The sequence below is a fragment of the Primulina tabacum genome, chromosome 13 (assembly GCF_025594145.1).
Source record: "Primulina tabacum isolate GXHZ01 chromosome 13, ASM2559414v2, whole genome shotgun sequence".
Classification (NCBI taxonomy): domain Eukaryota; kingdom Viridiplantae; phylum Streptophyta; class Magnoliopsida; order Lamiales; family Gesneriaceae; genus Primulina; species Primulina tabacum.
The window spans coordinates 36,031,744-36,047,819 of record NC_134562.1 but is presented as its reverse complement, the minus strand read 5'-3'; the positions used below and the strand labels follow the sequence as shown (position 1 = coordinate 36,047,819).

At 35.3% G+C, this 16,076-nt stretch overlaps 3 protein-coding genes across 8 annotated transcripts; 1 reads left to right on the top strand and 2 right to left on the bottom strand.

Annotated features, from left to right (window-relative positions):
• Positions 1 to 285: 285 nt before the first annotated feature.
• On the bottom strand, positions 286 to 3,838 carry LOC142522254 (trifunctional UDP-glucose 4,6-dehydratase/UDP-4-keto-6-deoxy-D-glucose 3,5-epimerase/UDP-4-keto-L-rhamnose-reductase RHM1-like). Of its 2 annotated transcripts, none has more exons than XM_075625492.1 (3): positions 3,620 to 3,838; positions 1,231 to 2,818; positions 286 to 1,095 (listed from the first exon to the last, which is right to left on the bottom strand). In XM_075625492.1, the coding sequence occupies exons 2-3, from the start codon at positions 2,803 to 2,805 to the stop codon at positions 643 to 645; spliced, it is 2,028 nt and encodes a 675-aa protein (XP_075481607.1). In that variant the 5' UTR covers positions 2,806 to 2,818; positions 3,620 to 3,838; the 3' UTR covers positions 286 to 642. The 2 variants fall into 2 exon arrangements, with proteins under 2 accessions (XP_075481607.1, XP_075481606.1); XM_075625491.1 differs by having other exon boundaries at positions 1,231 to 2,837; positions 3,620 to 3,836.
• A 2,000-nt stretch (positions 3,839 to 5,838) lies between these two features.
• Positions 5,839 to 10,054, top strand: LOC142522258 (protein FLX-like 1). 5 transcript variants are annotated; one of them, XM_075625498.1, is made up of 6 exons: positions 5,839 to 5,911; positions 6,572 to 7,194; positions 7,274 to 7,434; positions 8,233 to 8,333; positions 8,543 to 8,707; positions 9,665 to 10,054. In XM_075625498.1, the coding sequence occupies exons 2-5, from the start codon at positions 6,584 to 6,586 to the stop codon at positions 8,687 to 8,689; spliced, it is 1,020 nt and encodes a 339-aa protein (XP_075481613.1). In that variant the 5' UTR covers positions 5,839 to 5,911; positions 6,572 to 6,583; the 3' UTR covers positions 8,690 to 8,707; positions 9,665 to 10,054. The 5 variants fall into 5 exon arrangements, with proteins under 5 accessions (XP_075481613.1, XP_075481614.1, XP_075481611.1 ...); XM_075625499.1 differs by having other exon boundaries at positions 5,852 to 5,911; positions 6,583 to 7,194; XM_075625496.1 differs by having other exon boundaries at positions 5,874 to 6,012; positions 6,583 to 7,194.
• Positions 10,055 to 10,210: 156 nt separating this feature from the next.
• LOC142522255 (mitogen-activated protein kinase 15-like) lies at positions 10,211 to 14,950 on the bottom strand. The gene is given in 11 exon segments (XM_075625493.1): positions 10,211 to 10,670; positions 10,963 to 11,126; positions 11,698 to 11,799; positions 11,887 to 12,098; positions 12,210 to 12,277; positions 12,280 to 12,364; positions 12,450 to 12,599; positions 13,230 to 13,289; positions 13,399 to 13,526; positions 13,732 to 14,140; positions 14,596 to 14,950. Coding segments are annotated over 11 exon segments (1,857 nt in total). The 5' UTR covers positions 14,623 to 14,950; the 3' UTR covers positions 10,211 to 10,218.
• Positions 14,951 to 16,076: the final 1,126 nt, after the last annotated feature.

The window sequence follows — 16,076 nt, the reverse complement described above, 5'->3', positions numbered from 1 at the left end:
AAGTTTATTGTTGACTGGATTGCCTGCTTTATGTTTTATTGGGCAGCTGCAACATAAGCTATAACCATTACAAATTTGTTGAGAACACACCTAATCAGTTTGCGGTTTACATTCTACACTTCCTCGTATAAAATATATGTTGCGTATGAGTCTTAAAAATTTAGGTATCCACGAGAATTAGGCACATCCTTTGGGAGGATTTAGCAACTGATTAATTTACCCCGTCGAAAATATGTTAAATAACTACCCCGTCGAGTTGACCAAAGTTGCAATATATAAATGGAATTAAGTTCAAATATATTCATTTCACAATATCCAAAAGTTACAACCCAACGGGCTGGTAGAAGACAAGCATGAACCACACAAGCGGGTGGATGTTTAGTTCAGATCTTCGGTTCTTATTGGTGTCCATCTCCTACTTATACATTTAGGTTAGTAATACGTATCCTAGATTAAACTCAAGATAATGTCTGATGGAAGTAAAATTAATAGATGAGGCAGATTCCCTCACCATTACAGATTCTAAGAAGTTTAAAAGAGACCCAATAAATAAGCTGAAGCTGGAAACTTTGACTAGTACAGAAATGATAAGCCGTCAACAAAACAAAATCCCGGAATCAGACCACGGGTTAATAGATTAATTCACTCAGCTGGAGTTTTCCTGTTCGGCTCAAAAACGGTCTTGATAAGCGACTCCTTAATCGACAACAACTCCGGAAACTCTTTCTTCAACTTGGAGGCATCCATCTCGTTGTTACTTCTAGGAGCAACTATGACCTTGGCTTGCTCTTCCAGTGTGAAGTTGGTCCACTTAAATTCAGGATCAATGTATTTCTTGTACATCTCCAAAATTTCATTGTGGCTTACGACGCCAGGATTTGTGAAGTTCCATATGCCTCTAAGGTTTCGTTTTGCCATTTCGATTGAAATCGGAAGAAGCTCATCCAAGATTGTCATACTGTTGGGAATGTTAACGACCTTATCGTAGCGGGAAATCTTAGTGATGAAATTGCGTGAGTTGTTCAGGTCTGCAGATATTGGCATCCGAACTCTGAGTGTACAGACATTGTCATATTCTTTCAAGAGCTCCTCCACCTGATTAGTATACATAGGGAAAAGATTAGTAGCCATACTGATGCACGTTGCTTGCTTTTTGTCAATATTTAACTAATAAATACATGCACATCATAATTCGAACAAAATATTCGAAGGGAGAAGGCAGAAAAGTACCATGGCCTTGGTCTTTGAATAGAAGGAACCAATGAAGTTGGGGGTGTCTTCCTCCTTAAACCCAATGCCAGAACCTTCAGGGTGTGAATCATTGTATTCAAATATACACCCTGTGGCAAAATTCATCATCAGTAGACCATGCTCTCTGCATAAATCCGCCAAGTTCAAAGTACCAGCAACATTGGTACGGATTGTTTCAGTCTTGTGAGTCTCACACCAATCAACATTGGGGCGTCCAGTTACACCAGCAGCATTAAAAACATGTGTTGGCTTCACAGCAAGGATGTCTGCCAAAAGCTGTGTGCGATCCTGCAGACGCCCTTTCCCATATTCGTATGGAATACCCTGTTTTTCACACAATTTCCCAAGCAACCCACCAATCCACCCCGTCCTACCATAGATCAAAAATTTGAGGGATGGTTTTTGTGGTGAAGGGCTGCTTTTGGAAGCTGGCACCAACATATTCACCTGGTTAGAATTTTCAGCAAACTCGGATTTTCCAGATTCGTAATTCTCAGCTTCGCTGAAATGCCTTTCTATTCCACCAGTCATCATCAGCATTCTAGGATGAGGAAGGAGGGCACCAGACACATCACCCCACCAATCAGGATTGCTAGTGTACCACTCAATGGTCTTTTTTAAACCATCTCCCCATGTGGTCCTTTCAAACCAACCCAAATTCTTCAGCTTCTGGTCATCAAGGAAGTATCTCTGATCATTAAATGGCCTATTTTCCACAAACTGAATACTCTTGTCCGGATCCATGTCAAATAGATTGCATACATCTCTGGCAACATCAGTGACTCTTCTCTCCTTCTTAGTTCCTATGTTGTAAACATGACCGACTTCACCTTTGTGAAGAATGACTTCAAATGCCTCGGCAACATCCTCACAGTAAAGATAACTTCGCACATTTGAACCATCACCATGAATTGGGAGAGTTTTACCCTTCATGGCTAGAAGTATAAACTTTGGGATCAACTTTTCTGGAAACTGATTCGGACCATAAACGTTGTTCCCGCGAGTGGTAATCACGGGCAAGCCGTAAGACCTACCGTAAGCCATAACAAGCATTTCAGCCCCAGCTTTTGTTGCTGAGTATGGGTTTGTTGGCAGGAGTTGTGAGGCCTCGTGATTTCCAACAACGGCATCTTCATCAGTCTCCCCGTACACCTCATCTGTGCTAACATGGATGAACCTCCTGATCTGTTTAGTAACTTTGCATGCCTCCAATAGAACGTGGGTACCATAAATGTTGTTTTTGGTGAACTCGAAACTGTTGCCAAAAGAATTATCAACATGGGTCTGGGCTGCAAAATGCATTATAGTATCGATGTTCTCGGCAACGAGAAGGTAGTTGACAAGGTCGGCACTCCCAATGTCACCCTTGACAAACTTGAAGTTGGGAGATGATTTGGAGGGAAGAAGATTTTTGAGATTGGAACAGTAGTCAAGTTTGTCGAGGACAATGATCTTGTACTCGGGGTAGTTTCGGATAAGCCTATTGGCCACATGAGATGCAATGAATCCAGCGGCCCCAGTAATTAGGATATTCTTGGGCGTGAATGTCGACATTGTAGCTTGATATCTGCTAGGGAGCAGATGCTCTGTTTAAGAAACAATCATCATTAACTTAAAAGCTAAAAATTCAGCTTATTTCCGCAACACAATTAAAGAAACAGTTAAATAAAGCAAAAGTATTTTCCTTTTTTATGGTGGATTTTACCAGTGAATATACTACACATTTAAACACGGACGGCAAGAATTTAAGAGAGAACCAGTACTTCACTACTTAAGCAATATCGTGCCTTCAAATTTATTTTTAATAACATCATCTCCTGATAATCCCAAATCGAACATAACTACCTTGTTCTAGAATCGAATTATTAAACAAAAGATCTCACGATTGAACATGTACACCAAGCAAGAAAATCATTTAGAAGAAAAAAAGAAAGGCAATGCTCGAGCATAAGGCCTGGCCAGGAAATTAGTCTTAGGACAATCCACATTATTAGGAGTGAAACAGATTTTCAGAGAAAAAAAATCATGCATAAAAATCAAAAATATTTCATGGATCGACATTGCTCCAGCAAATAATCTAACCAGCCAAAATAATAAAATTAAAAATTCAATTAAAACGGCGCGAACGCGCTTTGCCATCAATCCCATTATTCAGCTTCCACGAACCTACACGTACAAACACTACGTCGCACGTACACAAACCAAACGGCAACAGTAACAGAGATTCACACAGTTATCACACATACATACACGCCCACGTACAGATCTGGATGGACCGCAGCAATGACATTATACCATCAATAATCACATATCCAAAAAATTCACACAGATCTAGCATAAAAACAATGAGATCCTCGAATTAACTCACATTTTTTCCCTCAATTATCAGGATCGGGATCCACCAATGCAGCTCCAAATATATAAATGAAGATCGAGAATAATTGGAAAATGAAAAAAAAAAAAGAGGAAGGAATTTGGAGAGAAGGGCAAATAATCGATGAAACAAGAAAGAAAGAGAGGTAAGTGAGGAGACTAGGAGAGTCAGCATCGTGCTTCTCTATTTATACTGCACAGACACGCGTCCTCCATTTCGTTACATGAAAAATTGAGCTCAAAAACTAAAATGAGTTCTTGTCAAATGTAAATTGCGTGATTATAATTTTATCGCCGTGAAGGCTCCTGGCTTGAGATAACCGGGAAACTGCCGACTAATCATATGTCGATGAATCATTGGATATTTGGGATTTATGATATGAAAAAAAATTATAAGATATATTCGAATTTGAGTTCAATTTTTTTTTCCCCATTTTCGTATATATTTAAATTATTATGTATTATTATTAGAATTTATAAACCATACAATTTAGTCATGAAATAACAACTCCAATTCTTCACCATGATAATATACTAGAAAAATGTATCCTAATAATCTCGAGGAAAAACAATTGATTAACAAACGAGCACTTGACAAGTATGTATAGTTAAAAACATAGTATTATATTATATTTATTTCATGCCGAATAAATACATTTAATTCTAGAAGTTAGTTTAATATTTTTAATTAAGTTTGTTTAATTCTTGACCAAGGCACGTGATTATTGCCTTTGTCCCAGTATTATAAAATATATTTAGTTTATAATATAATATTTACCCTCTCAAATCTCGAAGCAATTAAAATAACGAGTACACTTGATGATTGTTGATTCATAAATAATATACGTGCATTACATATATATAGTATTCTTGTCATGCTTCAAAATATATAAAGTAGAATCAGTAGATTAATCTTTCTACTTTAGTTATATCTTTACCACATGTTTTTAACCTTGGGAAAATATTTTATCCCATGATTTATTTTTTGTTAAATTTTAAGTGGAAAATGATTTTTTATTCATTAACTTATCTAATTTTGAGTTTTTTCCTCATGTTTTTAAAGTTTGATTTGATACACTGATTTTTAATTTTCATTTATTTTGATCAAGTTTCTAACATATGTAATTGAACTAAAATAATCAAAAATTAAAAATCAATATATCAAAATCAAACCTTAAAATCTTAATTCCCATGTTAAAATATGCAAGTGTTCCATGCACAGTGAGAATAAAAGTTTACTTAATATGAAGTTTAAATCCGCGAATAAATAATTTATAATCCAATATAAATGTAATTATGATAGATTTAAGTATATACAAAATAAACATAATTTCAAATCCATCGTTCAAATCTTTCCGCGAACAATAATCTATTAAGTCACTTGAGCATTACAATATTATAATATTCGCTCCTTTGAATTACTGTCTGAATCGCCCTAAAGCATCGAAATATATAAATATATCATCCGTAACTAAAATATCGAAATATATAAACATATCCTACACGTCAATAAACTACTGAATGCTAAAAAAACCTATATCATGATGAACTCCTGGCAATATGAGAAGACATTAAACTGTTTTATGAAAAATGTTTTCAAGATGTTCAAGTGGCATCAAATTCACTTTTGACGGTGCAAGCAGTCACCACCAAATAGGAGTATCTTGGCTATATCGGATTCTGCACGACTGCATGGCAAAAATAATAAAGAACATGAAAGCACCTATGATTTATGAGATTATTAATGAACGCAGATCGATTAATAAAGTAGTACATCATATTGTTTGTTTTACTTTGTTCTCTAATTCATCTTTTATTTAAGTGAATGGTGAATTTCCTTCCTGGATGTTTAAGTTTGTAATTGACGATTTTATGAGTTTTTGACCTTAAAAAAAGTGATCATTGAAAGTATTATATTGATAATAAAATAAAATTTAAAGTAAACTATAAATATATTGGTATAATTTGTTCATATCTATGATTGTGTTCGATTTTTATTTTATTTTTGTTATCGGATAACGTAATATGCATTTGATAATTATTAATATTAACTTTATACATATTTTGTTATATATCATCGTGTATATAATTATATGAGAAACATACTAATAGGTCAATGAATACCTTTTTCATAATATATATTATTAATTTGGTTGAAAATTAATTTTAAAATAATTTTTTTTACAATATAAATTAAATAATTAGAAATAGCTGTTTTTGAAAAATAATAAACGTAACACAGAATCTAGCGAAGAAGAACAAACTCAGCTCAAAATTCCCGAAACTAGTAAGCATAGTTTTGATTCCTGAATTAGGGTTCTTGGATTTTGTATTTTGTTCAATTAAGGGGAATTTACATCTGAAGTCTTTTGCCACACAGCAGAACGTGTAAGCTTGTTTGTTACCTTTTCATCAGTTCGAATGCCGTAGCAGCGAATCGTATATCTCTTGCTCGTTGATGATATATGAATTTTCTCTCTAATTTTTTAAATTGAATATGTCTGCTTTCTCTCTAATTTTGTAAATTAAATGTGAATTACTTCATCATTTGTGCTTTCTCTCCAGTTTTGTAAATTAAATATATATTGCGAGCTGTATTAAATGGTTGCTATGCTACTATGGGATTTAGATAGGTACTCGTAGGTGTTAGATTTATTTTTTAATTCAATTTCAAGATCTGAACAGTTACTACGGGTGAAGAAGATATCAAGTTCTTGTGACATGAATCAATTTGGGTTCATTTTCAATAATTTCTGTTTCTTGATCAGCTTCACTGCATTGTTGTTGATCAAATTGCAAACATTTTAAGAAACATGCATATATTCTAGCATATAGTTACTTATTTACAGCTATGCCTCGTGAGTTCCATTTAAGAATTAGTGGATTATCTTTCTTTTTTTTTTTGTCGAAATTTTGGTATTTGAGTTATTCAACTGATTAAACCCAGCATACATCAAGAATGTCGGCAAGAAATAGAGGACCTCCCCTTCCAGCTAAAGGAGGTGCACATGTTGGGCTGCCTCAGCCTCCACTACAAGAATCTCCTTTTTCAAGAGGCCTTGGAGGAGTGCCACATCGTTCCCTGCTCGAAGAAATGAGGGATTCTCATTATAGTTTGGGAGGAGGCCCCAGACAGCCCCCAACTCATCCTGTCTTCATAAAGGAGAGGTTGGCAGCTCAACATGATGAAATCCAGGCTCTGCTAGTTGATAACCAAAGGTTCGCTGCAACGCATGTAGCGCTTAGGCAGGAATTAGAGGTTGCCCAGTATGAACTACAGCGTGATGATAATTTTGCTCGGTCGCTGCATGCAGAGAATGAGTTACAGATGAGGGAATTTTATGAGAAATCTGTTAAGATGGAAAGTGAACTTCATGCTGTTAACGCCATGAGGGCTGAGCTTATGCAAGTGCATATGGATATGAAGGAGTTAACAGCTGTTAGGCAAGATCTTAACGCTCAGGTCCAAATGATGACTCAGGATTTGTCTAGAGTTGCCTCAGATTTGCAGAAGATTCCAGCCATCAAGGCCGAAATTGAAGGCTTGAGGCATGAAATGGAGCAAACTAGGTGTGGTTTACTTAAATGGTGTCAATATTTGTACTTATACTTTTATATGTGCGTGCTAGTAAAGTTGTTGTCCTCTCAGGGGTGCAATCGAGCATGAGAAGAAAGCATTTGCAGAAAGCTTTGAGCATGGTAAGGTGATGGAGAGTAAGTTAATATCAATGGCAAGAGAGATGGAAAAACTTCGAGCTGAGTTGGCTAATGCAGAAAAAAGAGCGCATGCTGCTGCTGTTGGGAATCCAGGTATTGGTTTTCTTAAAGAAATTGAGAGATCCATTGGTGAATAATTCTTTATATTTTGTATGTATCATACTTTTCCCTTTATTAATTGTGAATTGAATCTTGTTCCATAACAATGAAGAAATTACTTTCTTTCACGTTTGTAGTTCTCATTTTTGTGGGAGTCTGCTATATTGGCTTGTTCAGTTGCAGTTTTTGGTTCATTGTTTGAAGGTAAAATCTCTGGAAAGAATAAGAGGCCGTTTGTTGAGTTTAGTTGCTCCTTTTAACAAGTTGTAAGATCTTTAGGAACTTATAAGATATCTGTAACTGTCTCTAATTTTTTTAAGAAAAGATCGTATAAAATTTGAAAATAAATTGCTAATAGCTTATAAATACTTTTTTAAAAATTAAGTCATGCCTACTTATTTTAAGATTTTTTAAACTTTATGTAAAGTAAGCCATTACGTATATGAAATATTTTACCAATCACTACATGCTTAAATCATCTTATAATCTCTCATGACTCATTTCGTTCAAATGTTTTCAAAGTTCAATTATAAAATAAAATGTACAACAACAGAAAACGAGCCTTTATGCCAATAAGTGAGGTCGATGTATGGATCCTCTTACACCATTTAGCTCCATCTCCTGTTATATCATCATCTATGTTTAGATGATGCATATCACGCTTAATCGTTATCATTCACCAACGTGCTCGGTTTGTTTTTGGTTGATATAGTGATATTTACCTTTTTCAAGTGATTTTACATTAAGAAAAATGGCTTAAAGTTGTTTTGAACTATGAATTTTAATCTGCAGGAGTAAGTTATAATGTGAATTACGGTAATCCTGAATTGGGATATCCAGGAAATCCTTATTCTGGGAGCTATAGCATGGTACCCGCAAATTCAATGCATCAGGCAAGTTCTTTACATGTTATCTGGGCTGATCCATTCTCTTTCTCCCTTATTTCCAATGCAAAGAAGAGTCTGGAGTCTGGACTCTTGGATATTTTCCACCTTTGTGATAGATGATGTGCACCAAAAACAAAGCCTTGTAAATTTTTTCGGGGGTCAGTTGTTTTTACGTTCACGCAAATACTAGAAAGCTTATCTTTGTCCTGTTTCAGGCACCTACTGGGACAGAAGGTTATCCCCAGTATGGAACTGGACCTGGTGCTTGGGTTCCCTATGATGCTCAGCGAGCTCAAGGCCCCTATGATTCTCAGAGAGCTAAAGTCCCCTATGATTCTCAGAGAGCTCAAGGCCCTAGATAAATTGGTTTATGCCATGATGTATGTTTCGCTCAACTATTGTTAATAAGAATTTATATTATTGCAGCATTGCCTAAGTTTCTTGGATGGTCATAATTTTTGCTCTTCTTAAGCTAAACTGTGTATAGTTTTCTAGACAACAAATGCTTGTTAAACATAGAAATTTTAGGGGCAATTTTTTTTGTCTCGGAGCCTCAGGCTAATGCTCCTTCAAATTTCTTCTATTTTTAGCGGAATTTTGTGAGTTCAAGGGTAGTGTTGCCCTTGGTATATGTTTTTGTGTTAGTTATCAATCGAGGGCAGAGCGCTCAATGGACGAAAATATTATTTATATCCTGAGTCCATATGAGAATATTATACCTTTATTTTATGTGTGTGCAAGGTGGCATAGCTTGTAGAAATCTTGCTCTCGGGTACATAAGGCTCTTAGTTTCAGTCCGATCTCATATTATGTATTTTGATGTAATGAATAAATTGTGGTAACAGGTTTTTTCTATATATTCTAGTGATGGTATTTCACAATCAGATTGTTTTTATGATCATTTATTAGACTTAGCTGTGGAATTTTTAAAATTTTTGCTAGTGCTTTTCTTTGAGATAGTCTGCTTGAGGCTGTGACTTAGTTGTAACTTTAGGTGCTCAGCTGACTTGTTATTTTATATATATATATATATATCACGAAGAAAGTAGGTAGTTCTAATGTGTCAAACCTGAGACCTGCTCTCCTACGAGAGTCAAGGTGCCACTAAACTACTGAGGGTCTTGGCCCAGGCTAGTTTTATACTATCCATTCTGCTGTTCTGATCAGAATTTTTTTGGGGCTTTTTTCTCTACGTTCTATTTGCTGTGAAATCACTTATTTCAATTTACCTCACGTTATGATTCATCTCTCGGTAGAAGTTTGTTCAATCGGTCTAGTAGATTCACCTTATTGTCTCCTTCGTATGACATCCAAGTCATGATTTATGGAATTTTCAGATCGTTGGAAGAGCTTATGCGAGTAAAGACAGATATTGTTCTGCTGGTGGATTTTGCTTGGAATTATTGTTGTGGAAGCAGATTACGAGAGTCCATGTACTTCTGTGGAGGATTTAACATTTTCACAACTTAACTATGATAATCGTCTGTATCTTCAATGGATTTTGGTGTCAAATTTTGAGGATCACTTCTAAGATGACATCTTATTTTCAAGAGTTCGATATATGAGTTGTAGTCTTAATTCCAATGTGATATACTGCTTAAACACCTGGTACAAAGCCAAAATCGAATATCAAGTAAACCAATTGTAGATTCATCGCGCTGACCAAATTTTTAGAATACTCGGCTATCAGGCTCAACTTATTAACAAATCGACAATAAAACAATAGTTTCTACATGTAAACCAAACTCACCCGTGCCATGACAATCATGGATGAATCAAACTAACCATCGACCACCATCCGACAGTCTAACAGCGTTATTGACTTAAAAAATGCTGTACATTCATGAGGACTTCCTCATTCACTACGAGATCATTTAAAAAAAAAAAAAAACTAAGTGAATCCAATCTCGACAGCCACACCAATCTTTCGTTGAGAAGCAGCTCCATTCGCAACAAACCGAGTTTGGGCTTTTAACAAATCCGTCGCAACAGGAATTTGACTGATCAAGTTGCCAACTTTCGCTTGTGGCTGGAGATACGGGTTGCTGTTCATTTCATTGTTCATCCCGGGTTTCAACCTAGCTGGATTGTATTCTTGAGATTGTGCACAATTGATGTCAACGCGCATCCCATTTACAAATTTAACTGGCATATATCGCTGCTTGACTTGGGATGCTTCCATCTCGGCTTCAATCGTACACTTGTCTTGATTCTTCTCAGAGCTAGTCCTAAGAATGTGATGAGGAGATATTGATTGAGGAAGGACCCTTCCACCATAGTGGTCATTCCCGTGGCCGCCGTTCTCATATGGTAAAACTGGCCCCATAACTCTTGGTTGGTTGGCTACAAAGAAGACAAAAAGGCGATTTGTGTAATTATTTTGAGGCTAACAGACAAATACAGTAATAGTTTCGCAAAGCAGGTAATAGGAATGATTACATTAGGGGGTAAAACTTCAGAGCTGTTGTAAGGAAAATCATGTTTTAGTACAATTAATTTCCAATTCATATAACTAGTCAGAGGATCGTGGGGCCTTTTTTTCAGTTTTTTTTTTTCAAAAAGCCTTCGATACAAATATTTCACAAACCAATATAATAGTAAGAGGAGAATGCAAGGTAAAAAAAAGAGTCAATACCATTAGGTACTCGTGGTGGTGGTGGTCGCAAAATGCTTGATATATTTCCAGAATCGGAATCTGGAACCCTGAGTCCTGCGGACGTAGCCCCGGTAGTTTTCCGATGGTCAAATGCGGACATGGCTGGCTGTGGCCTGGGAGGAATTGTGCTTGTCACAGTAGATCTGCATGAAATGAAAAAGGCAAGAGACTGTTAAGTTACAGACAAATACATGCATGACCAAAAAACTTATAAATGGACTTGAGAAACCTGGTTTTCATGCATGCATGACCAAAAAACTTATAAACGGACTTCAGAAACCTGGTTTAAATGCATGCATGACCAAAAAACTTATAAATGGACTTCAGAAACCTGGTTTCCTAGCTTGAAACCTACTAAAAAAATCCTACCCTGGCAGGCAAGACAACATGAGAAAATGGATCGGGGAAGTAATAATTTATAGAGCAAATGCTATAAATCATTTGAGTGAAGAATAACAAGGAGAAAGGGGACAAGTCAGGATAAAAGATTTTTAAAAAACAGCTGTCTGCTCAAAGATAGGCCTTTTTACCAACTTCAACCTGTAACTATTTTCAGCAGTGACTTCATACGACATGATGCACATAAATTTCACGAATAATTAACATCTTTCGATATTATTTTGTTTCATCAGCTCAGGATAAAATTATCTCAATCTTTGTCATCAACTAGGAGAAAAGTACTGGAACGGATGCAGCATCGGATTAAAAACTCACCTTGGAAGAGAATCGTGCTTTTTCTCAGGAGGAATCACAGGCCCACTTTTTCCAAAATTTTCCTCGAGATATGCAAATTGCTTCTTGAAATGACCAATAGCACTATATAACAGAGAACAGATGACAAAGTGCTGTTTGTCAATAACCAGACAGGTATCACCTCAATAGGTTCAAGTGAGAATGAGATACCTAGGATAGAGAAAACTCTTGCCACCATTTCCTGCCATGTAGTCCTTCAGTAACTGAGGGTGGTACTCCAATATCTCCCGAAATATTAATTCCCTGATGTCCTCTTTTGTTACTCGTCGTCTCTCAAACTCAAATTCCATCTTTAAGATTGGCTGACAACAAGGTTCCCTCTCAATTTTGGCGAGTCCCCTGAAGTATGGATCAGCCAATGCCTAATAAACACATACACCAAACTCACTTCAGGATATGCTTAAAGCAACATCGTTATTCTTAACATCAAGAATGTGATAGAATGAAAATATATATTTACAAGGAATATTTACCTCTTCAGCACTTGGGCGATCCTTTGGGTCAAATGCTAACAACCTTTTCAACAATTTGAGAGCCAAAGATCTGCATTTGGAAACTTATTGGTGAAAGGCACTGGGTACTTTTTCTTCACATCTGATAAATATTTCCTTGCCTTCTCATCGCGTACCTGCATCCAGGACTAAATAGTTGCTTCCTGTTTTGAAAAAAATACAAAGAATAAAATATCACAATAAGAGGGTGAAACCCCATACTCCAGAAATTGTATCTGCTGATGGTGTCCCAAGAAAATCAGTAATCAATTCCAGCTGATGCACACCACTTTTACCAGGAAACAATGGCTTTCCTGTCGAGACTTCAGCAAAGATGCATCCAATACTCCAAATATCAATAGCAGGTGTATACTGCAAGAAATATGTAAAAAAGCGTGAGTATGAATCATGAAATCAATAAATCCTCCGAGAAAAAGATGCGACCCGACTCAATTACCTCAGAGCACAGAAATTTCAACTTCCGCGAGAGTTCAATAGTCCTCCCTGAACAAAATTATTTTAATCTACAATTACAATAGCGTTGATGCACTCTAAATACATGCACTCGGTACTAAAATAAACAAGTCACGTGCTACCACTGCCAGAAAAAGCCCCTTAAACAATGCGTGAAACCACAATTCCGACTACACCTTAGAGTCCCACAGTCCACAGACTTATGCTTGGTTCAACAAGGAGGGAAAGCTAAGAAACAAGGGTATGCAGACAACATGTAAATGCATATGCACTTTTTGAACACCCGATAATGAAAAAAAAGTGAAGCCAGAAATGTCACGTACATGCAAAAACCCAATTGAAGAAAATCTGACAATATTTTAAAGGGTCTCATGGCCCACATCAATATGATTACACAATCAGACAATGTTATATAAAAGAAATAAAGAAGTATTGATTGCTAGAATACCACTTAACATTGATTTGGAACCATGTGTTCAAATCAAAATTGATAAAGGAACAATACGAAGGCATGGCACACATCATTACCTTGGAGAAGAAAGATCCACATAACTCGGGAGCTCTATACCATCTTGTAGCAATATAATCCTGCAACATGGTACAATTCATGAAGAAAATTATCGGCTGTCAAAATACACTTCAGCTATAAACGAGAAAACAAAAAAACTGAAATCAAGCTGTATAAAGTACAATGTACCGTCCAAAAAATTGTTGTCGGGGTGTCATTGAAAGCCACTCTTGCCAGTCCAAAATCACAAATTTTGAGTTTGCAGTTGGCATTTGCTAATATATTCTTTGGTTTTAGATCCCTGTGATACACATTAGCTGAAACCATATGGTGTTAAAAATAAAGAACCATTTCACCACCCACATTCAAATTAAAGATTCAGTGATCAAGAAATGATCAATACAAGCAACCAAATATGATACGTGCATAACATAGTTGAACAAAGGATTATTAGGAGTATCATCAAGGTTCTAATTGAGTGTAATCCAATAATCATATAAGCAAAGCCTAATAACGCATCACCTGTATGCATATATTTCAGCGCGCGGAGCATCTGATAAAGAAAAAATCGGTAATGCTCATGTGTCAAGTCATCATTAGCTTTAATAACTTGATGAAGGTCAGACTCCATAAGCTCAAAAACAACATAAATGTCTCTAAAGTCCCGCCTAGATGGTGGTAGCATGATCCGTTTAATTTCAACAATATCAGGATGACGCAAAAGCCGGAGCAACTTAATTTCACGTAAAATCCTAATAGCATCAGATATATGCTCAAAAATATTTGTTATTTTCTTTATCGCCACTTTTTCCCCAGTGTGCGTGTCAATGGCTGCACAAACAACTCCATAACTTCCCTTTCCAACTATTTCCAGAATTTTGTATCTGTTGGCTTCTCCATACTCGGTAAATAATTCAATCTCTTTAGAAATCTGTACAATAATCACTAATGCATGAGAAAACCATAAACCAGTAAAATCAAGATTCCAGATTAGACTCCAGCAAAGTAAATTAGCATCAATGTAAATTTAGGGAAATGAACAACATAGTACATCTGAGTATGGACAAAGTAGCAAGATTCATACAAGAGGCAACGACCTCTTTTCTTTCCCTTATTTGGTTCAAAAGGGTCGACACAAATATAATCTATATTCCAGATTACACTATAAATTTTTTCAGCTCCGTGGTTCTAGTTTGCAATCTAAAAAAAATAAAATCGGTATGTACATAAAGCTAAAGACCCAGTGGCCAATCACATCGATTAGTACATCAAAATTTAAAATTTAAACTTGATAAAAGAACACATAGAAACTTCTGAAAGAGTCATCTTCCCAAAACGAAGATATATAAAATAGAAATAACAACACAAAATACTGAAAGACAAAACCTTCTTCTTCTGATCCTGTTGCTGCATACTTTCTCTTATTTCCCAAAAACTCCGCGAAATCACCAATATCACTTCGGAAGCGATAGATGAAACAAAGCAACGAAGTCAAACAATCTATCGATAAATTAGTCACTGCAACGTGAAATCTCCACCGACTCCAACAAATTCACCACAATCACTACTCCGATTTCTTCTTGTCGCAGAAGATCGAAGAAAGTAGATTTAGGCGAAAACAGATTGGGGTTAGGGTTTGGAGATCTGATGGTGGAGGAGGAGAGGATCGATGAGAGACTCGGTGAGCGGAAAGAGGTTGACTCGGCACGCGTTTGTTAAACGAGGAAATGTTAGGGGCTTCGCGTGGTATGGACACTTCCGTTGTTGCTTATTTATTTATATTAATAGGTATTTAGGACCCCTGTTATTTTGCATAATTAATTATTAAATTAAAATTAATAAATAATAAAATTCGGAAATTATTAAAATTATTGATATAATATAATGAATATAATTTAATTTCAAATCTTATTATAAAATTTCTATAAAAAATATTAATATCATTTAAAATAAAATTTAAATAGATATAAATCAATTTTATGTCGTTAAATTGATTTTTTTTATTTTGACTGATTAAAGTTATTATTGATAAAATAATAAATAAATATTTTTCAAAAAAAATTTTGTTATTCATTTGATGAATAAATTTTGATTAAAATTTTTAATTTTTTTAGAACATGATAAAAGTATTTATATCCAAATTTCTAATTAAAATACATAATAATAATGATAATAATAATAATAATAATTACAAGCCGAAGATTTTAAAGGGGAACCAAATATACATTAGTCGGTTGTTATCATAATTAAAATAATAAAAATATTTAATTTATATACGTAATTTTTTATAACAATAAGTTTTGCCCAAAATAAATGAACTACCAGCTTAATATTAAACATATATTTTTCAAACTCCCAACTTGATCGATTATATGATTTTGTTTGAGTAACTTACTTCCCAGGGCCTCTATGATTTTCCACTTGTCAAAAGAATCAAAATATAGTTCTTTCCCTGTAAACAAAAAAAATTCTGCCAAATATCGATGCATGTCAAAGTTGATCATATCTCTTGTTTTCTAACAAGAAAATTAGCGTGTATGACACGAACGGAGATTTTTTATATATATTAATCACAATCAAAACGTAATATTTGAATTATCACATATAAATATTAAATTTTATTTGATTACGAGTCCTAACCAAAACATGTCTCATCATCAATGTCAAAATTATTATCGCATCAACATTTATTATTGAGCAAAAATTTGTGTGAGACGGTTTCAGGGGTCGTATTTTGTGAGACGAATCTATTGTTTGGGTCATCAATGAAAAAATATTATTTTTTTATGTTAAGAGTAGTACTTTTTGCTGTGAATATTGACAGGGTCGATCCGTCTCACAGATAAAGATTTGTGCTATCGTTTCAT

Coding starts and splice junctions, on each gene's coding strand:
- LOC142522258 (XM_075625498.1), top strand. CDS start 6,584: ATGTCGGCAAGAAATAGAGGACCTCCCCTTCCAGCTAAAGGAGGTGCA. Junction 7,435..8,232: donor TGCTGCTGTTGGGAATCCAG/GTATTGGTTTTC, acceptor TTTAATCTGCAG/GAGTAAGTTATAATGTGAAT. Junction 8,334..8,542: donor CCGCAAATTCAATGCATCAG/GCAAGTTCTTTA, acceptor GTCCTGTTTCAG/GCACCTACTGGGACAGAAGG.
- LOC142522254 (XM_075625492.1), bottom strand. CDS start 2,805: ATGTCGACATTCACGCCCAAGAATATCCTAATTACTGGGGCCGCTGGA. Junction 1,096..1,230: donor ATTCAAAGACCAAGGCCATG/GTACTTTTCTGC, acceptor TATACTAATCAG/GTGGAGGAGCTCTTGAAAGA.